Raw genomic sequence first — 22108 nt, 5'->3', positions numbered from 1 at the left:
TAAATAAAACCATTTCTTCGCAACTTCTCGTAACAGTTGTGGTGATAGGTGCTGCGTAATCGAAACCCGAAGACGGAGGCTGAATCACAAGTTCTTCGACAGAGCCATCGCCTTGCTGGACTCCCACCGAATCCACCGGAGTTGAACATGTCCCACGACGCAGAAGAACAACGGCCCATTCCAAATGCTGCCCCGACAAGTTCTGTTCTGCAACTGAGAGATGCGCGTCCCTTCGCCGGAAGATCGGACGAAGACGTCGAGGAATGGCTCATCCATTATCACTGGGTGAGTGCCGGCAACAGGTGGAACAGCGCTTCTCAGCTTTCGAACGTCGTGTTCTTTCTAACGGATACTGCGTTGGTGTGGTTCGACAACCACGAGGAAACATTCACAACATGGGGAAGGTTTGTTTCGGAAATCAAAGAGCGATTCGGCGACTCCGCGACGAAAAAGAAAAGGGCAGAACAGACGCTACTGCAACGTGCGCAAGTACCAGGCGAAACCTGCACGACCTACATTGAGGCAGTAATAAAGCTGTGTAGGATGGTGGACTCTGGAATGTCCGAGGAAGACAAAGTCGGGCGCATCCTAAAAGGAATTGCCGAGGATGTTTACAATTTCCTCATTGCAAAAGACAGCCTGGCTTCCGTCGCTGACATCATTCGGCACTGTCGTACTTTCGAGCAACTAAAGACGAGGCGCATAACGCCGAAGTTTGGCAGGCTAGCCAATGTAACGACAGTTGCAAGCGTGGACAGCAACCAGCCCCTTGATCTTGAATCAACGATCCGACAAATAGTTCGGGAAGAACTCAGCCTGCACGCGCAAGTGACACATCCAGGCACTCATAGCTTCAGCCTACCACCAGATTTCGAGCCAAACGTGGCATCCTTCTCCCCGTATCCTGCGGCAAGGGGCACTGAGGATTATGAACTCGCGCCCCGACAGCAGTCACGTCTCTACGACAGAGGCCCTACTTACGACGCTCGGCCACAACGAGAGCAGCCGCGTTTTTACCCCCGAGGCCCTGCGACTTCTGTCAGGCCACGACAAGAACAGCACTAACCCTACTACAACGACGCGACTTAGAAAAGATATAACGGATTTCATCAAGCAGCAGAGACACGTTATCCACATGACCACGAACTTTCTCGCCGCCCGCAGCCGTCTACCGTTCGTTTCGAGGAAGACGCTGTGAACCGCGACCCTCCCGTGTGCTACAACTGCGGTTCCACAGGCCATATAGTTCGGTATTGTGGCCAAGCCCGTCAATCACGTAGGACGCCATCGATGTTCTCGCCACCCAGAACCCGTACCTCATATGACCTGCGGACGACCGATTTGCTTCCGAGGGATCACTTCTCACACGAGACCAGACGCGGCGATTCGCCAGCATCTGAGCGGAGTTTGACGCCACCAAATAGCCGTCCCCGTCGCTCTCCGTCCCCTCAGCGCCGTTCTTCCTCACCGCCCCCGAGAAACTAGCATCCGCGGCCAGTGGATGTGTGGTCGCCGGACGGTCTTTGCAAGAAATACCTCTGCCTGTTGTGATGTTCAAAAACACAGTGAATGTCTCGATTGACGGAATACCGACCATGGCGTTAGTTGATACTGGGGCGACTGTGTCTGTGATGAGCCTCGCTTTCAAAAACCGGCTAGGCCACAAAGTTATGTTTTCTTGGAACAACGGTATTACCTTTCGTGGAGTAGGCGGCGAGTGGCTTCATCCCCTTGGTGTTTGTGCTGCGAGTGTTTTGTTGGCTGGGAAAGTGTTTGTGTCGGAATTCCTTGTTCTTTCTCGTTGTTCGCACGACTTTATTCTTGGTATCGATTTTCTTTAACAGTGCGGCGCTTCCGTGGACTGTGGTTGTGGTGAAATCTCATTGAACAAGTTATTTATATCAGCACATTCCGAACAAAGCTTGGGTGGTGAAGACGGGGACACAGACACACTCAGTGTTCTTGATGAAGTGATTGTACCATCGTGGTGCCTGACGCCCGTTCGTGTTTCTACAACTGCTGTTGATGCTGACTGTGTTGACCTTGTAGTTAGGCCTCTCCGAATAAACTGTGCTAAAAAAATATACTTGTGCCCTGCTCTGTCGTGTAAATGACGAAAGGAGTCGCCACATTGTGGGCGCTGAACTGTTCCGCCACGCCGGTTGTCCTTCCTCGCGATATGAAAATCGCTCTTTTCTATGAAGCCGCATGTAGTTCAATAGCGGCACTAACTACGGACGTCTCTACAGCTTGCTTTCCTTGCGATAATCGCCATTCTGAAGAGCTAATGCTTGGCATGATCAGCAAGGCTCTCGGTACATCGGAACGGCAAGCACTGGTACAAGTCCTTGCCAGGCATGAGGCCGCATTCGACTTCACGCATGGAGATGCACCCCTTCATTTACCGTCGTCCCGCGCTCGTCACAGAATAGATACCAGCTCAGCACACCCCATCCCCCAGAAACCCTTCCGAGTGTCATCGTCCGAGCGCAAAGTTATTGCCGAGCAAGTCAAGGAGATGATGAACAAAGGTGTCGTTCAAGAGTCATCTAGTCCATGGGCAGCCCCAGTAATCCTGGTCCGAAAAAAAGATGGTTCCTGGAGATTCTGCGTGGATTACAGACATCTAAACGCAGTGACGAAGAAGGATGTCTATCCACTACCGCGAATCGATGACGTCATTGATTGCTTACACGCTGCTTAATTCTTACTTCTCAACACTTGATTTGCGATCGGGGTACTGGCAAATACCTATGGACCCTGCCGACAAGAAAAAGATCACTTTCGTGACTCCAGATAGCCTATTCGAATTTAATGTTATGCCTTTTATCCTTTGCAATGCTCCTGCCACCTTTGATAGATTCATGGACACAGTACTACGCGGTCTAAAGTGGGAGATGCATGTGTTACCTCGATGATGTAATCTTTGGCCGCACGTTTGAAGAACATAACGAACGCCTCAGCCTCGTTCTCGACTGCATTGAGAAAGCTGGACTAGTTCTGAACTCAAAAAAGTGTCGGTTCGGTGAACGTCAAACACTGGTCCTGGGACACTTAATCTACAAGGATGGCGTCAGACCCGATCCTCGTAAGATTGAAGCAGTGAGCTCCTTCAAGCCACCGCAGTCAGCACGAGAACTCCGCTCATTCATTGGCCTATGTTCGTATTTTCGTCGTTTTCTTCCCCGGTTTGCCGACATCGTTTACCCGTTGACAAGTATTTTGCGACAAAATGCATCCTTCCATTGGACACCAGAGTGTGACGCATCATTCTCTCAACTGAAGTTTATACTAACGGCAGCACTCCTCTTGCGTCACTTCGATCCATCTTGCCCGACTGAAGTTCACACTGATGCGAGTGGAATCGGGATAGGAGCGGTGCTTGTACAACGTCACAGTGGCGCAGAACATGTTGTCGCATATGCCAGCCGTTGTCTGAGCAAATCTGAACGCAATTATACGGTTACGGAACAGGAATGCCTGGCAGCCGTTTTCGCCGTACAAAGTTTCGATGTTATCTTTACGGTAGGCCATTCAAGATTATCAACGACCATCATTCTTTATGCTGGCTGGTCGGTTTGCGTGATCCCTCTGGTCGCCTCGCACGTTAGGCGCTGCGCCTCCAGGAATACGACTTTGTGGTATCGTACAAGAGTGGCCGTCGTCACGCTGACGCAGACTGCCTCTCTCGGATTCCTCTTGCGACTACCGACTGCGGTGCTGAGAATTTTGACGACTGTCTCGCTGCTGTTACTCCTACGTTCCCTGACGCGGCAGACTTTGAACGAGAACGACGGGATGATGTTACCCTTGATCCGCTTTTTGTCGCCGCCCGTACTTGTAAAGGCAGCGGTCGCTTTACTGTCCGTGATAAATTGTTGTACAAAACTAATTACTCCGGGCATGGAGCGCGTTTTCTGCTGGTTGTCCCCGAGAGTCTCCGCTCCGACGTTCTAAGCGCCATGCATGACGATGTGATATCCGGCCGTTTCGGCTTCGTACGAACGCTGCACCGCACGCAGGAGCGCTTTTACTGGCCCAAGAGGTACGAAACAACCAAGCGCTATGTCGCTAGTTGTGAAACGTGCCAACGTCACAAGCGACCGACCACCGCAGCCCCGGGTCCCCTTCGGCCATTGACACCGCCCAGTACGCCGTTCGAGCAAGTAGGCATTGACCTTTTGGGTCCATTCCCGTCATCTAACAACAGGAACCGCTGGATAATTGTCTGCGTAGACCATCTTACAGGGTATGCAGAAACTGCAGCCATACCGTCTTCCACCGTTGCTTGCGTGGCAGCCTTCCTGCTCCGTTCCGTGGCCCTTCGTCATGGCCCACCACGTGTCATCATCAGCGACCGTGGTCGCCAGTTCACGGCTGATGCCATTGAAGAGTTACTTCGTTTGTGCACTTCACAGTTCCGTCATTCCACGCCGTATCATCCACAGACCAATGGCCTCGTTGAAAGGACAAACAGAACGCTGACTAACATACTTGCTATGTACGTCTCTCCAATCATAAGAACTGGGACGACGTGCTGCCCTTCATCACTTATGCATACAACACTGCGAAGCACGAAACCACGAACTATAGCCCATTTTATCTCCTGTATGCAAGGTTACCGCGAAGCCCTCTGGACACTTTCTTACCCTTCGTTCTGCACAGTGATGATTCTGTATCGAAGACTGTGTCTCGCCGAAGAAGCGCGTCGAATAGCTCGTCTTCGTACTCTGGCTTCGCAAAGTCATTCGAGAGAGCGATACAACGACCGTCACGTACAAGCATCGCTGCAAAAAGGTGACTTATTCCTCCTTTGGACACCGCAACGCAAGCGTGGATTGCGCCAAAAGTTCTTGTCACAATATTCAAGCCCATTCGTAGTTGTGGACCACCTGAGCGAACTCATTTACGTCATAGCCCGCCTCCCGTGCAATGGTTGGCGATCAAGCAGAACTCAGCTTACTCATATTGCTCGCCTGAAGCCTTTCTACCCTGCTTGTACATCCTGACTCGCCTCACGGGCTTCGTCTGCTTGCGGGGAAATGTAACAGATACGAAAGGCACGGACAAGAAGAGAAGAAAGAGAGGACGAAGAAAACGAGGAGTTAGAGAGGCCGGGCTGCGCTACGATCACGCTACCATCATCGTCCAATTCTCCTGTAAATAAAACCATTTCTTCGCAACTCCTCGTAACAATATTGTACACAGAACACAAGGCACCCACCCCCATGACATTGTATTTTTGACAACTGCAACACAACATGGCGGACAGATATACTTCCTAAAGTGGTTTAATTTTATTTTTTCATCGCAGAACCGCAAGCACAGGTTGCGTCGCGCGTACACCGCAGCCACGTACTGTGGCCGCACTCCTTTTCCTCTAACAATGTGGCCCCCGGCGGCTTCACGCGCTCCCGTAGGTGGCGGATTGGACTGTCACTCCAGAAGTTTAAATACACAACCTCTTTCCATAGAAACGACAGCATGATCGTTAACATATTGTTGGCTTGGATATGTTTGGAACGAGGCCCAAGACCCTGTCTTCTAACACGTTCTTATGTTTGCGTTCGCGTCTCTGTCTTGAAGGGACTCGCACCGTAACATGCTACAATGGTGCTTGAGTTGGGCCTATGTAAGGCGAAAAACGTGGTTCTAAAACGTCTGTTCCCTATCTTGTGCAGTAAACCCATGTTTATAGTATTCGCGCAGTATAGTAGTAGTATAGTAAGAGTCACGAGTATGGCAGCCGTAACCGCAAGCGCCACGTTATGGTCGTAACTTGTCGGGACAGCGTAGATGTAATCCACAGACCCTGCCACTAAGGAATAGGTGGCTAGGCATGGCTGATGAATAATTGCGAAGATCGGTTTTCAGTAAAGGTTTGTTACCAAGAACGGTGGGAGCTTATACTGCCGCAAAGGACGGATTCTGTGCGGTGACTCCAATCATTTACTGGGCACATCAAACATCTACACTGGAATTCAACTGGTTTCGCCAACTCTTTCTTATATTCTCTCGCCTCTAAGCTGCGACTTCGCCTGCCACCCAGGCCCCAGCTTTTCCTCTTTGTCCCCCGCTTCTTTCCCAGTCTGCTGAGACGTGCTTCCACTGAGGCTTGCTCCTCCTTTCTCTCAATAAATAAAGGCATTCATCCATGCATGCCTAAGTTACTGAAGAAAATAGCGTGTCTTTATCTCCATAACCACACTGTCTCTCACCTGGACTCTCCCATCGCAAAATAAAGTTGCTGTGTTCCAAATGGCTGGGCGTCACATATACAATTTTCTAGGAATTGCCAGTAGCACGGCGGGCAATTTTCGGTGGGTGACAAGACATTATATCGAACACCTTCTCTGCCATATCCACACTCAGTGCTCTGCTTCGTGAGCTACTGTTAGCCGCTACGACGATGTACGAAATGAAAGAAACCTAGCTGGGCTGGTCGCGCGCAGCTCTTTTTGGATTCGTGATGCGTCAGTCTAAAATAAGAATATTTCTTATCTAAGCCTAAATGACAGCGATACAGGCGAGATTAGTTAAGGTAGCTAGTTGGCTTGGACTAACGACGCTCTTCACGCAGCACTTTCGTCTTATGCGTGTTTGCGAACGGGAATGAAAGACAGGAGGGTAACACGCCTTCCTGAAATGAAACATTCGGAATAACCCTTTGTTTGGCGGTTGGACATATGTCGAGGGTGCCCAATACGAACAATCTGCAAGTCTGTATCACCTTGCAAAGGGGAACTCAGATGAAACGTTGTCTAACGGATAGGCTTTTAATTATCGTGAGTAGATCTTTATTGAAATTCCTTACCATGAAGTGAAAGCCGACTAATAAGCATGTAAATTTTATGTGTTATTAAAACATCCTGTTAGTAAAAGGTTGCTGTGCTTTACAGCCCCCTTAATTAAAACGTAAGTTATGGAAAATAAATTGATGCGGTAAATGTGTAAACGCATACGCAAGAAAAGGCCTAGTCCATTTCCCAGTATTCTCTCAATAACGATGGAGCACCTCTATACTCTCACGTTGTAGTAATGTCAAGAACGAAACACTTCCAAAAGAGTCAGTCACGAATGTTACTCATTATAAGATTAGCTTGCGCTGGAAAAGAAAATAACACTCAAAGATACCGATGGCTGCACGCAAAGTTCTTCCTCTGATTCCGATCTACGGATCAAGGTGTCGGTTCGTCAGATTGGAATGCTCGTACATCGCAGCGCAATCTCGGGTCGGGAAATGTGATGGAGAATGTACGCCAGTATTCGCTTCACGCGCGCAATCTGATAAGATAGCGCTCTTTCGCTATTGAATCCGTGCCAACATACTGGATATTAGAAACACATGCAGGCGTATCTTGAGCTGATAACTTTGGAACTGTGGTTAGACGCTAAAAAAAGCCCCCCCCCCCCCCCCCCCCCCCTTAAAAGAAAGAATACGGTTGCTTTCAATATTAGCTGAAACATAGTGCCGGTGGTATAAAAAGGGCCCCCAACACTGCACAGCGGCGCCGATTGACATACAGGAAATTCAAGAGCGAACCACTTTACAATTACTGGTATTTATCAAACCAGCATATCGTGGTTTAATGTAGCCCTGTATTCCAGGGGCCAGTTCCACCACGGGTACTGTGTCGGAGCTCATATTTCATGTCAGCATTATTTTCACAAAATCAAAGCATTTTTTCTTTAGATCTTAACATTAGACAGCCAAAATACATGCAGCGAAACCCTCACCTTAATATTTCAGTACTTTTCGTTCTAACGTACATATCCGTGCTGATCCATATGTTACAAAGTGCCGAAAATGTACCCAATGCTTTCCTCCAGGAAGCTGTTTTTATTCCTCATGATGCCAGAAATCCGAGTCTGATGCCACCAACGCTCAGAAACCTAATCGGGAGCGCGCACAATGTTCTCGCACACCTTGTGGGATGTACCGTAGCGCTGAGGTGCTTCTTGTATAATGTATGAGAATCGGTTGTAAAGACAGGCGTGCAAGTTTGGGTCATGTGCTTAAGCTCATGAAGTTGATTTGTGCCAAGATAACCTGTCCAACCTTTCACACTTACTTTATAAGAAGTCTACAGCACCATCAATATGCCGGCTGCTTTTAACTGCACGAAACAAAACTATTCGAACGATGCAAACAATGTTAACATCATTTTATCATTCAAGTGTTCAGATTGCTAACCTCTAGATGCGGAGTAAGTTGAGAAGTTGTTTGCGTAATTAACAAGCTACGTTTATTAAATTTTCAGTAATGGTTCTTACGTGGCTAAAGAAAATGAGCGGTTTCGAGCCCGCCCTCGAGATTAAGCAGCCAAGCGAACAAATTTCGACTAAATGTGCTTCTGTAAGAGCAATGCGAACAAAAATTTTCCAAGTAAACACTCTTGGAATACTTAACTGACGCAGAAAAAGAACATCTGTAAAGTCAAAGAAAGAACAGCACTTCACGACGGGACGCACACAGGGGGAACCACACTCAAACTGCGCTAACATTAAGCGCTGTTCTTTATGTGATAATGAAGCAACTAGCCCGTCAGTCATTCCTTCCAAACCTGTAAAGTCAATCTGACCACATCTAGCCTTTTGTGATGCTGTCATCAATAGTATGGCCCCGTGAACATGTTCCCCATGGTCACATAGTCGCGTTCCATTTTTATTCACGCTGCTTTCTCGAAGGCAAGCATTTTAAAGTTTTGGTGTCAATACGGCAGTGAACGTGTGCCGCCGAAAGCTTGCTTGGTCGCAGAAGCGATGCATGACGGAATGATGGTGCAGATTTAGCGTGTCGTCGGCATCAAGACAGCGCACTGCCGCGGAGGGAAGGAAGATAACGAAAGTGAACAGCTTGGTAGCTGCTCAGGGAGCCGTGCCGATGGTGGCGGTGCCATCGTGACAAAATCTGAGGCGGCGATATTGACGGCTGAGGCGATATTTTTTCTTTTATTACTTTTTTTACAGCGAAGTCGTTAAGAGTATGCTTTAACTCGGGCCCAACTCCGACGTGGCCTATTCACATAAATGTAAAACGCCGAAACGATTTTCTGAGATAACCCCTGGGCCGATTTTAATAAATTTTGCTGGGTTCGGGAGAGAAAGGCAAATTCTAGTGACTATTAGAAGCGGCATTTCTATTTAGGGCTTGAATTCTGGTAAAAGATTTTCAAAAATTTGAAAGTGCGAAAATACAGAAGCACGAAGTTTACAAATTAATAACTCCGCATCAAGAACTGATATCGCGGTTATGTAAACAGAATCCTTTAGACAATTCAAAGCGGACAAATCCAATATGTCGATTTATATCTTACGTGAAGTCGTTACGTTGTGAACAAGGGTTGCGGAAAAGCTGTATTTCCACATTACTAAATTGTTTTAGATTCGTGCGTAATATATCAATTTTGTCCGCTTTAGATGTGCTGTTAGATGCAATGTACAGAATTGTGATATCAGTTTTGATTGCCGAAAGACAGAGTTGTAAAAGTGGTTTCGTTTTCTGAAAATTTGTGATTTTTGCCAACTTTGAATAAACAAATGATGACCTAAATAACTTCTAAACCAACAGTCACTAGATTTTAAGTATTTCTTTTAAGTGCAGCAAACCTTGTAAAATTTGATGCAGTGGTTGTGTAGAAAAACGAATTCTCCTTTTACATGTATTTATATAGGACCACCAGAGCTAAAGGTTCCTCTTAAGGGCTACTTTCCCCACTATCGCGTCCGCGTATAGAGCAATATCCCGAAGATAGCGTAATACCGGCCTGACCCGCAGCAGAGGTGCAGCAAGCGTTCAGCTCTCCCCATACGTGGGCTGATCCCGAAGACAGTGCAACGCGGTGCCGACATACGGCGGAGGTGCAGTTCGCCATCAAGGGGCCCAGATACACAGCTTTGCTGGTCATCTTTCTTTACAGAGTGGGAGGGCACTGATATTTTTTACTTATCAAACATCAGGTCATCGACGGCGAAACCAGGGACACCAAAGCCGTCCTCGGGCTCCACCTAGAAAGCGCCTTCGACAAACTTACGCACTCTGCCATCCTCGCGCAGGTATCGCATCTAAACCTAGGCGAGAGGTCGTACGAATATTGAAAGGCTTCCTCACCGGCAGATGGCGGAGCTCAGACCCGGCGACCTGAAGACGGACGAGAAGACATTAGGGAGCCAGGGCACTTCCCAAGGCTCCGTCATCTCACCCATGCTATTTAATCTTGTTATGATTCAAGTTGCCAAAAGACTATGCCAGCTTGAAGGACTGAAGCACACGATATACGCGGACGACATTACGCTGTGGGTGGACGGGGGCAGTGATGCCCGCACAAAATCCACACCACAGACGGCAGTCGACACGATCGAAGAAAGCTTGGAAGGTACGGGACTGCGTTGCTCCCCAAGTAAGTTGGAGCTCCTGCTTTACCAACCGATCAAAACGCACAGAATCAAGAAGCAAAGGAAACACGAAAAGATCAAGATCCGCACCAGGGATGGTAACACAATACCGACGGTCAGCAAGATCCGAGTCCTGGGCATGACGATCGAAGCGCTCGGCAGGAACGGAGACACCATCACCCGCATCATGGGTAAGGCGTCCAATGCCAGCAGACTGCTCAAGCGCGTTACCACCAAGAAGGGAGTCATGAAGGAGGAAAACTTCATCAGGCTTATACACTCCTTCGTACTCTGCCAGTGTACGTGGCAGCCTTCCACAAGTGGGTGAAAAGCGCAAAGAATAAGCTAGACATCCTAATCCGGAGGGCTTACAAGACACCCCTCGGTCTACCTGAAACTACCAACACGAAACGTCTCCTCCAGCTGGGCATACACAACACGCTCGACTAGATCATCGAAGCGCAAAGAGCCGCTCAGTTGGAAAGATTGTCATCAACAAAGGCCGGAAGAAAGATCCTGTGCAGTCTAGGCATCGGTTATCACGAACAGCAGGGACCAAAATGCCCCGTCCCTGACCACGTACGATGAAACGTGCAGGTTGACCCCTTGCCGAAGAACATGCACACGGAATTCAACGAAGGCAGAAGACGCGCTATAGCCAAGGCACTGACGGACCTGCACGCGGAAGGCACCGGTGCCAGATACGTGGATGGAGCCGAACAGGCCGGCCGCAACTGCTTCGCGATCGCGGTGGTCGACTCCGTGCGGGCGACTGCCAGCACATCGAGCAAGCAAGTGGAGGAAGCAGAAGAAATAGCCATCGCCCTGGCCATCGTAGCCCGAGAATGCCACATGATCCTCAACGACTCCAGACAGGCGGTGAGGAACTACGCCGAAGGAAGAATTGCCCCAACGTCGGCACGCGTGCTGCTCCGACAGGCATACCGCGACAAGAGGACTCGAATCAAGTGGTTCCCGGAGCACGCAGGAAAAGCGTCGGAGAAGCATGCCAATCGCAACGAAACGGCACACGCCCGATCGCGAGGAATAATGGACCGCGCCCAAGGCAATGGCTGCCCGCTGTGTTTCAGTGCCAAAGACCGGATGACCACCTATAACGAACTGACCAAGGCTTTCGGCTGGCCTGTAGACTTCTCCCGCCGCCCTGCAAAGGGCTCGGCAGGTCGCAGGCCGTGCTGTTCAGGTAACTACAAACAAGAACACTTCCAAGCCCGGCGCTATTGCATAGGATGTACCCAGAATCGCACCCCCATGACAAGTGCAGAGCGTGCTGCAGGGAGAAGGCCACATTCGAGCACATGCTATGGGATTGCTCCAAACATCCAAGCCAAGCTAACTCAGGACATATACCGCCGCAGCTTGAGGAAGCAACGTGGAGCGAAGACCGAGAAAAACTACAGGCCATCCAGCAGGTCATCGAGGCGATGGCTAGGCAGGAGCCTGGCGAGCCGGCAACGGCGAGCGGGGATCCTCGCAGAGCACCCGCTGCAAGAGTTGGCAGTCGTAGCTGTAGGGAGGACCTTGTGGCAACAGGACTAGGTGAGCGGGATTTATTTACATATTAACATTTTAAGCAAGATACATTGCCAGTTTAGCGCGACTCCCATATGGAGCCCGCAAGACTATCATACAGCAAACAGCTTACGAGCACACAGCACACTAGTACATTTCTAGCATGACAACGAGCACTCAACTCCCGACGACGAGCACGCTCTAGCAGCCGGTAAACGCTGCTTATAAGCTCTCCGCTCGACGTCATAGTTCGACGTCATCGTTCGACGTCACCGTTCGATGTCCCCACGGACCAGCCCTTCTGGCGGAGGGCTCACAAACACGTGACGCACACACGCACAGGGGAAAAGGGTCCGGAGCCGACGTCAGAGGACTTCGTACAACTCTGCTTTGTCTCGGGTGGCGCAGCCGAGTACCACATTCCTGAGTTGACCGCGCGCCACGTGGCTGCTGGTCGTCCGCAGTTCTCTGAAGTGCGCCCCGTCTGGTGGGATTGGAACACGTGCTGCGGGCTGAAAGCTGGCACGTCGCGTTGCCACCCCGTACGGCCATTCCTAACACCGCCACGATGACGACGTAGGCCACGTCCGAAGCGCGCCTTCGCGCTTTACTGCAGGCTCAATAAACGTTTTCCCAATCTAATCCAATTACTTATCCGCGTTTGTCCTGCATGCGTGTGCTATAGAAACAAGAAGCAGGTATGCATAATAGAAATAATAATACTTTATTCCAGAAAGTCACAAAAAAGCAGCGTACATAACAGGCCTGCCAAAGCCACACAGGGCTTGAGCGGCAGTGTCTGGCAGGCAGCGGAACAAGCAATTATTCAATTGACATGAACTTTGTACATTTAAAGTAGTACATGAAAAAAAATAAAAAAGCGAAAAAAAGAAACTAATGATTCCCTGAGGCGACTAGTCAATTTGCCTGAGTGCCTTTTTTAACTTGTATTGTGTTCGAGCGCGCAAGGCGGTTTGAGACAATTTGTTCAAATATACAGGAATATAGTAGTCTCGTATTCCCCTGCCATATCTTGTACAACGCCTGGGTACGAGGTAAAGATTCTTAGGCCGCAAACAACGTGAGGGAACGTACTTCACCCTGAAATTACTTTCCCAGAAGTGTTTTAGCACAACAGTTTCCAGCAGTAGTTGATTAAAGTCTGGCATAAATAAGGTTTTGGAAACGTCACTTTTCTCATGAAGATTTAAATCATAGCTGATGTTCTTTAGTATAGAACGGAGAATAGAGTTGACCCTAGTTTGCCAACGAATTGCACAATGACCATAAACAGTTATGCCGTACCTTAATACACTATAACACAACGCATGTACCACAACTTTTCGAACAGAGAGGGGCATATAATATCTCAAACTGTAAAGCACACAAGATACCGCACGAAGTCGTTTGCATACATAATCTAAGTGGGAGTTCCAGGAAAGATCACTGTCAAAGTGCAAACTGAGGTATCTTACAGAAGTCACATAATCTAAAGGTTTACACAGGCATGGAGAACACATTGAATTGTGTAGTACAAACGGGTAATCAATGTATATTTTTTTCAGAGGATTGTGAAAACAAATAAGTTTTGTCTTTGACGTATTGATATTCATTAAGTTAGCACAAAACCAGTCCGTAGCCTTAGTAGCCATTGCTTGTAAGGAAGTAATAGCATGCCTAAAGTTTGTTGATTGAGCTATAATGACAGTATCATCTGCATACTGATACAATCCTACAGGTACCATATCAGCAAGGTCATTCACATAAATATTATATAACAGTGGACTGAGCATAGACCCCTGGGGGACACCAGATTTTATTACAGCACGAGCGAGTAGTGTTAGCGATGTCATTGGTGTGAAAATGGTCAGCTCGGTCTGCGATTTGTTTTTGTGCATCTCCACATTGAACGTCGCAGTCGTCACGATGAGAGCACTCCCGTGACATCATTAGCTCAGTGGGCTGGGAAGGCTCGAGTGGTAGCTCACCTTGAGGGATATAGGTAACAATTATTGTTGTACGTACTTTGCGATGATGAAAAATATGCAGAAACACCACTGGTGTTGTCTAACTATTCGTAAACAGGCCCCCAAATTTCAATTGGCCCACCCCAAACATTAAGTAGGCCCACCCCCAAATTTCAAGTTGGCAAACCCTCAAATTTAAATTAGCCGACCCTCAAGTTTAAAGTCGGCCACGCCCGATTTTCTTTTTGCCCAGCCTTAAACTTCAAGTTGGCTCAACCCCAAATTTCAATTGGGCCACCCCTAATTTTCAAGTTGGTCCAGAGACGAATTTCCATAAATCGTCCTCCAAATTTCGAGCCGACGCACCCCAAAATATAGGTTCGCCCACCCCCATATCACCCCCAAATTCAGATTGGCCTACCACGAGATTGCTCCCACATTTAGGTAGGACCAATCCCATATCACCCCCAAATACAGATTGGCCCGCCTCCACAACACCACCAAATTTAGATTGGCCCACTCCAATACCACCCGAAAATCTAGGTTCGCCCATCCCCATATTAGCCCCAAACTAACGCTGGCCCACCCCTCGATCACCTCAAATTTAGGGTGGCCCACCGCAAATCGCCCACCAACTAAGGTTAGTCCACCCATATTTTACCCTCCAATTCAGCTTGGCCCTGCCGCGCATCACCCCCATGGTTAGGTTAGCCCGTCCCCATGTCAGCCCCAAATTTAGGTTGGCCCACCCCCATATCATCCCCAAATCCAGGTCTGCCCACCCCCATATCAGCCCCAAACTTAGCCTAGCCCACCCCTCTATCACCTCAAATTTAGGATGGCCCACCGCAAATCACTCCCACATTTAGGTTAGCCCACCCCCGTATCACCCCCGATTCAGCTTCGCCCAGCCCCATATCAGCCCCATGGTTAGGGTGGGCCACCCCCCATATCCCTCCCAAATTTAGGTTCTCCCACCCCCGTATCCTCTCCAAATTCAGGATGGCCCACCCCCCATATTCCCCCAAACTTAGGCTTACCCACCCCTATATCACCTCAAATTTAGGTTGAGCCACCCCCATATCAGCCTCAATTTCAGCTTGGCTCACTACCATTTCACTCCAAATTTAGGTTGGGCCACTCCCATATCACTACCACATTCAACTTGACCAATCCCTGTATCACGGCCAAATTTATGCTGACGCCACTTCCAATTTCAAGTTGGACACCCCACCCCTTTTTATAAAGACCTATGTATTCATATGGGAAATGCGTCAAGTTTTTTGGCGTTACAGACACGATTTCGCACGATTTTGCTACCAGATCACTGGGGCACTCACCAAAGAATGCTGCGCATTAAAAGCAACTGTACCGAACGAACGACGCCATATGTTGATCCTAAATAGTGACGGCTAGCCAAGCTAGCTTCTCTGTAGAGCGACCGGGGCAGACACAGCAAGGGACATTTATTCAAATTGTTTTTTTACGGCCACACCTACGGATTCATACCACTTGGCTGTAGGGAACACATTACCAGTAGCTATTAATCCACACGCTGCACATCTTCTCATATTTGGTGCATGTCTTAATTGGATGAATCTTTAGAAATAATTAACGTTCGGGCAGCGACTCAGCTTAGCAGACACTTTGTTCCGCACGAATGTTGCATAGGAATGGCACTGGCCACCGGGTGGCATTGTGGCCCAGGTGGACCTCATTCGCTCGGAGTATGTGCCATTAAGGACAGGGGAAAGTCGAAGAAAACGCACCTTCCAGAAGGACGCAATAAGAATGGTCATTTTGTTCTCCCAGGTTCCACGCTACGAAGCACGAAAGTTTTCTTTTTTTTTTGCATAGCACAAAGCTTTGCGCAAGCTTCTAGTTATGATGTCCAATGAATAAAACCTTCATAAATGCGATGACTTAACAAATGAACACGACATTGCTGTGTTTTAGGAAGGAAAAATAGAAAACATAATATTTCAAGAGAACGACTGGAAAACCAGAACCGAAAGCAAATCATCAGTTTTGTGTTTCTTCCATCTGGTGGGAGACTATAAAACTAAGTCCTATGCGGCTGTACAAAAAAAACTGCGCCGCTGAAAAACCAGAACCGAAAGCAAATGTTGGGTTTTGTGTTTCTGCCATCTAGTGAGAGACTACAAAACTAGGTCCTATGCGGAAAAAAAAAAGTCCGAATCGAGAATCGAACCGCGGGCACCGCGAAGCATGACTAAAGGTGCGCGCAATTCTACCGCTCGGCCACGGCTTCCGAGTGTTCGCGCAGTCGTACGAACATCTTTTTATAGATACCACGTGAATTTTCACGACAGTGTTACAAAAAACGCTTTTGGGAACAGTGTTACGCCATGTGTGGAGAGTCGAGCTAGGCATCAATCGAAAGCTGAGTCTCCGGACTACATACGCTGCACTGCGTATTACGATAGAAGCCGTAGTGTAATCACAGCCACTGTTCTTGCCTCGAAAATGGAGTACAAATTTTCGTCGTTTCCATAGGCTTCCATTGGTAAATCTTTAACCGCTGTGGGAACAAAATTCTTACTTGCCATAGAGTGATCACTGCATTTGGCTCGTGTGGATTGTCTTCCAGAACACGTCTGTCACCTGCGTTTTTTGATAATCGACCTGCAGCTTTTGTTATTCGCGAAAAACCCGCTCGTTCCATTGAAAACGCGCTAGCTTCGTGTCGGGGCCGCTTGGGGCGCTAGTTGGTACGTGTCCAGGAAAGCTGGATATGGAATAAACTGATGTTTCTTTTTAATTGAAATGTATAAGTGACAAAAGAACACTGCACGCGTAATGCTAACTTATTGGTTCGGTGTTCACCTGCGGCAATTAGTCTTTTTTTTCTTCCACTTAATGATTTGTACGTTTCAAGTAAAGAAGCAAGTAATTTAATCTCCGTTTCCTTGCAGTCATTGTCTATTGGCTTTGTATGACTGGGACGCGCGAAAATTCTTTCTCTCGGTTCGCCCTCTTGTGGAGCGCATACGAGGGTATCGATGGCAAACAACGGCATATGTTTGGCAGCGAAACGCTGCCTCCGCGACGCCTGTTTCCACCCGGCTCTCTCCAACACCTTCGAGTTCCCTAGAGACACTGATCTAAATCAGACGCCTTAGCCATGTGTTCGGTGGTCTATTTTATTTTATGCTTTTTGCGTACCTGTGACGTGCGCTATACGTGTATGGTGCACATCATTTTACTTTTCATCGTGACAATGTGGAGTAGCATGCCGGACGCGCCAAAGGCATAACTCTCCGTGATCCATTTAAATAAACAGCCTCTGTTTCTCTCTCTCCCACCGACCACGCTGTTCGCAGGTGTACCGCAGCCCTGCCCGCGAGACCGGTGTGGCCACGTTCGTGCCGCTCATCGCGAGCAACTGCCTGTGCAACTCGGACGACGGCAACGTCACCTGGAGTGGACCGCAGTCGATGCTGCAGACGTGAGAGGGCGCCTCCCATGCGCATATATATATATATACATATATAAACGAGGAGAAAGGGGGTTAGCAGAGGGGCCAGATTTTATTTAGTCACATCATTAGAAGCCACCGAACACTGACACCAAGGACAACATGGGGGAAATTGCTTGTGCTTAATAAATGAAATAAAAAAACGATAAAAATAATGTAAAGGAAAGTGGATGAAAAAACAACTTGCCGCAGGTGGGAACCGAACCCACTATCTTCGCATTTCGCGTGCGATGCTCTACCAATTGAGCTACCAAGGCGCTGTTTCCCCATCCGCTTTCTTGGGTATTTATGTGTCCTAGTAGAACCCTGGGAGTGGGAGTACTAGGACACATAAATACGCAAGATACGGCATCCAGCCCAAGCACCGCTGCGGCGCCTTATCGGTGCTGCAATGACGCTTTGCCACACGTGTTGCACACTGAAAACCCAGCGCCAAGTGACGCATCCTCCGCCGACCCACGAGTTGCCACGCCAGCGCCAGTTCCTCTGACTCTCCCTGGATGGTCTACTGCATCGACATCAACGCCCCCGCTCTACTTAAACTACTGGCACCGTCCGCAGCAGTTCAGTGGCCATGGGAACAACGGTACAATGCGGCTGACAAATATCTTCCGCTTCTGCCTGTTTCAGCTCGTGACGGCATCCAGCCCAAGCACCGCTGCGGCGCCTTATCGGTGTTGCAATGGCGCTTTGCCACACGTGTTGCACACTGAAAACCCAGCGCCAAGTGACGCATCCTCCGCCGACCCACGAGTTGCCACGCCAGCGCCAGTTGAATTGAATTGAGTTTATTGCGCAACAAGAAAATGTTACGAGGAGGACAGGTAAAAGCTGTAAAAACAGCTTGAGGAGCCCTGACCCCTATCACACGGGCAAGCATAAAAGCGTGCGGCTAATGGAGTACAACCTGCTAAGAGGAAAACACTGACAGGAGTTATAAAACGTCACTGTAAAGGGGATTATACAGTAGTCAAATAGAAAATCATCGTGTCACATCTTTATGCAAACATTAAACGCAGTCGTTTTGGTGATGTACTAGATATGTAAATCTTCTTTTCTTTTATTATGTGGTTTAGAAGTGTAGGCAATTGAAATTTTAACATTTGATTTCCGTAATTGGTCCTACATTTGGCGACGGACCACACTTCAGGATGGCGCACATTATAAACAATGGAATTTTTCTCTAGCCTTGCTAGGTTTGTCATGGCATTATTTTTCAGCAAACCGAGTTCATATAAACGGCATAGCTTGTAATCATACATTGAGGGAACCTGAATAATGTGGTGCTTCTTAAACAATTCTGCACTGTGGTAGCGATATGGGAATTTACAGGCTAGTCGTAGAGCACTTTTTTGCAAAACAGAAAGTTTGCTAATGTTTGAAGCTGTTGTTGTTGACCATACAAGAAACGCGTAATTCAATAGAGAAGAAAATAAAGAGTTGTATATGAGTATGTTAACAGAGGTAGGAAAATAGTAACAGGGACGGCGCATAATGCCGGTTGTCCTAGATAGTTTATTAAAATGTAGTTCACGTGATCATCCCATGTCATGTTTTGTGAAACATACACGCCCAGTGATTTGAAGCTTTTTACCACTTCCATTTTAGAGTTATTTAACGAAATGGTGGGTAACTGGACATATGTGTGGCGAGGGTGAAATAGAACAGCCTTCGTTTTATTAATGTTTAGTTTTAGGGAGTTCACTTGAGCCCATGCAATTATTTCAGACAGTGCGCTATTCACTCAACTGCCCAAATCGGCACATGACTTGCCTGAGAACAATAAACTCGTATCGTCAGCATAGATTATATAATGGGCTGTGTCATCACTGTGGACAACCTCATTAATATAAAGTATGAACAGAAATGGCCCCAGGATGCTTCCCTGAGGGACACCTGTTTTAATAGGTTTTATTGAGAAATGTTTTCCTTCAATGACTACAAATTGAGTACGGTATAGTAAGTACGACTTGATTAATTTGTGCGCGATACCTCTTATGCCACAGTGGTCTACTTTTTGAAGCAGAATATCATGATTAATGAGGTCGAAGGCTTTTGAAAAGTCTAAAAAAAGCCCAAGTACCACATTTCTGTACTCGAAATTTCCTAGAATGAATTCCTTTTGGGCCAGTAGTGCGAGCTCTGTAGACTTGTTTCTCCGAAAACCATACTGTGCAGAACTGATCAAGTTGAAGCGGTCAGTGAAGGAGGTCAGGCGTTTCAGAATTATTTTCTCCAAACCTTTGGAAAATACAGGCAGAACTGATATGGGTCGGTAGTTGGACATGTCATTTCTATTACCCTTTTTATATACAACTGTTACTTTTGCTGTCTGCATGTTTCGAGGAAAAGATCCCGTAGATAAACACATATTAAAGATGTAGGTAAGGCAGGGTGCTAGTATGTCAATTACATATTTTACTGGTTTCATTTGGATATTGTCCGCATCGGTGGCTTTGCTATTGCTTAGAGTTAGAAATCGAGTTCCTCTGACTCTCCCTGGATGGTCTACTGCATCACCATCGACATCAACGCCCCCGCTCTACTTAAACTACTGGCACCGTCCGCAGCAGTTCAGTGGGCATGGGAACAACGCTACAATGCGGCTGACAAATATCTTCCGCTTCTGCCTGTTTCAGGTTTGTTACACATCTTCTAAACGCTGAGATAACGCGTTCCTTGTCGTGTTCCCATGCCCACAGCTGCTTTTGAACCATGTGCATGAGTGTTTCTTCGTGATGAAAATGTTGCTGTCCGGGGATGTCGAGCTGAATCCCGGGCCGAATTCTAATAAATCCGCGAAAGCTTCAGGTGATGACAGTCCAGTTTTAATGCTGCTTCATGATCTTCGAGACCGTTCCGCCAACATAGAACAAGGACAGGCGCGCATAATTGATTCCCTGCAACGCCTTACAGCAAATAAGAAGGATCTGAGTAAAAACATACAGAAATCTCCGCCCGCCTTAACGCTGTTGAAAATAAATTGCAATTGCTCGACGCAGTTCGGGAGGACATGACCACAGTGAGAGAAAATACTGAAAGAGCACTAGCTCAATATGAGATACTAAAGATCCGTTTAAATGACCTTGAAGATAGGTCTCGCAGAAACAATATTGTGTTTTATAATGTTCCAGAGAGACCCAATGAAACATGGGCAGAGTCCGAGGAAAAAATTAGAGGTATTGTTCAAAAGAACATGTCCTTAACCTTAGCCGAACTGGATATTGAACGCGCGCACAGGATCGGTAAGGCTGCAACGGGGAAAAAGCGACTAATAATTGTGAAATTCACGCACTACAAAACTAAAGAACAGGTCATGGGGGCAAAAAGCAAGCTAAAAGAGTCCGATTTTTTGATTAGAGAAGATTTTGCTCTGGATGCACACCAGGCATGCACGGAAAAAGCTTGCTGATTTCGCAAAGCAAACTGAGCCTGGTGAACCGTTTAGTCTTCGTTTTAACAAGCTTATTCTGAAGAAAAAATTCTGTACCTACTGCCCTATAACTTATAGCGTTCAAGAAAAAGATGAAAAAACGTGTTGTAACTAACCCTGGTCCTTTGTCTCCCAGATAGTTCAACGAACATGAGCAACCGACCTGCGCAGGCACCACATAACGTCTCAGTTCTTTTTACTAATATACGCAGTGTCATTGGCAAACGTGATAGTTTATCTTGCACGGCCGATACTACAGCAGCTGATATCATTGTACTAACAGAAACTTGGCTCAATGAAACTGTACATAATAATGAAATATTTTCAACGGAAAAGTGTTACCGTGTATTTCGCTGTGGCCGTTCCTTTGGTCGCGGCGGTGGTGTATTAATCGCTGTGTCCGACAATCTAGAATGCTTTGAAGTTAGTGTTGATACTACACTGGAGTTCAAATGTGTACAGGTAACAATTTACCATAAAGCTCTATTATTTTGTGCATGCTACCGCGCACCATCTACGCCCGTCGGCTTTTCTAACGACCTTCATGATATTCTGAACATAATTCAAACAATGTTTCTTGGTCGTCCTATTTTTATTTTTGGTGATTTCAACTTCCCGAACATTAACTAGTCTAGCCCTGCAGTGGACGGTGACGGATCTTCCGAGTCGGCAAGTTTTTCAGCCCTCTGCTCCCTCTTCTCGCTAACACAAATGGTTACTCAGCCGACAAGGACGACAGCTACCAGTTCTAACGCATTAGACCTCTGGGGCGCTAACGAGCGCCCCAGATTTTGTTTCCGAGGTAAAATACTTGCCAGGTTTAAGTGATCATTGTTTACTGCACATCACGTTGAATTTACGGTCGAATAAAATGAAAACCATTTACAATTATGCTAAAGCAAATTTTTCTTCAATTAATGATGGCCTCCGGTTTTTTCTCGACGATTTCGTCCTGGCATTTCCTGAACGATCTGTTAACGACAACTGGTGCATGTTTAAACAAATACGGCATGAATTAATCGAATTGCACGTCCCTCGTAAAATCATCACGACTAATCGCAGGTCCCCATGGTTCACTCGTTCCTTAAGACGCCTCGGGAACAGAAAAAAGGCGGTTATATGTCAGGGCGAGGTCGCCCGGAAGATCGGAGCACTGGCCAGCTCTAAGAGCCGCAGTTGGAACTTATAATAAATGGTTAAAATATGCTAAACAACATTTCTTTACTTTCACATTGCCATCATTTCTTTTAACTGATACTAAAAAATTCTGGAACGTTGTTA

General features: G+C 47.4%; 1 protein-coding gene across 1 annotated transcript in view; it reads left to right on the top strand.

Moving 5' to 3' along the window:
- LOC142568104 (inactive serine/threonine-protein kinase TEX14-like) overlaps positions 1–22108 on the top strand; it is a 254356-nt gene that overhangs the window by 137682 nt on the left and 94566 nt on the right. Inside the window, exon 3 of the mRNA XM_075678187.1 lies at positions 17240–17364. Coding sequence (XP_075534302.1) covers positions 17240–17364 — 125 coding nt within the window. The remainder of the gene's footprint in view (positions 1–17239; positions 17365–22108) is intronic.

Source organism: Dermacentor variabilis, unplaced genomic scaffold, assembly GCF_050947875.1.
Source record: "Dermacentor variabilis isolate Ectoservices unplaced genomic scaffold, ASM5094787v1 scaffold_16, whole genome shotgun sequence".
NCBI classification, from domain to species: domain Eukaryota; kingdom Metazoa; phylum Arthropoda; class Arachnida; order Ixodida; family Ixodidae; genus Dermacentor; species Dermacentor variabilis.
The sequence above is the reverse complement of the archived record's forward strand: the minus strand, read 5'-3'. Positions and strand labels throughout refer to the sequence as shown.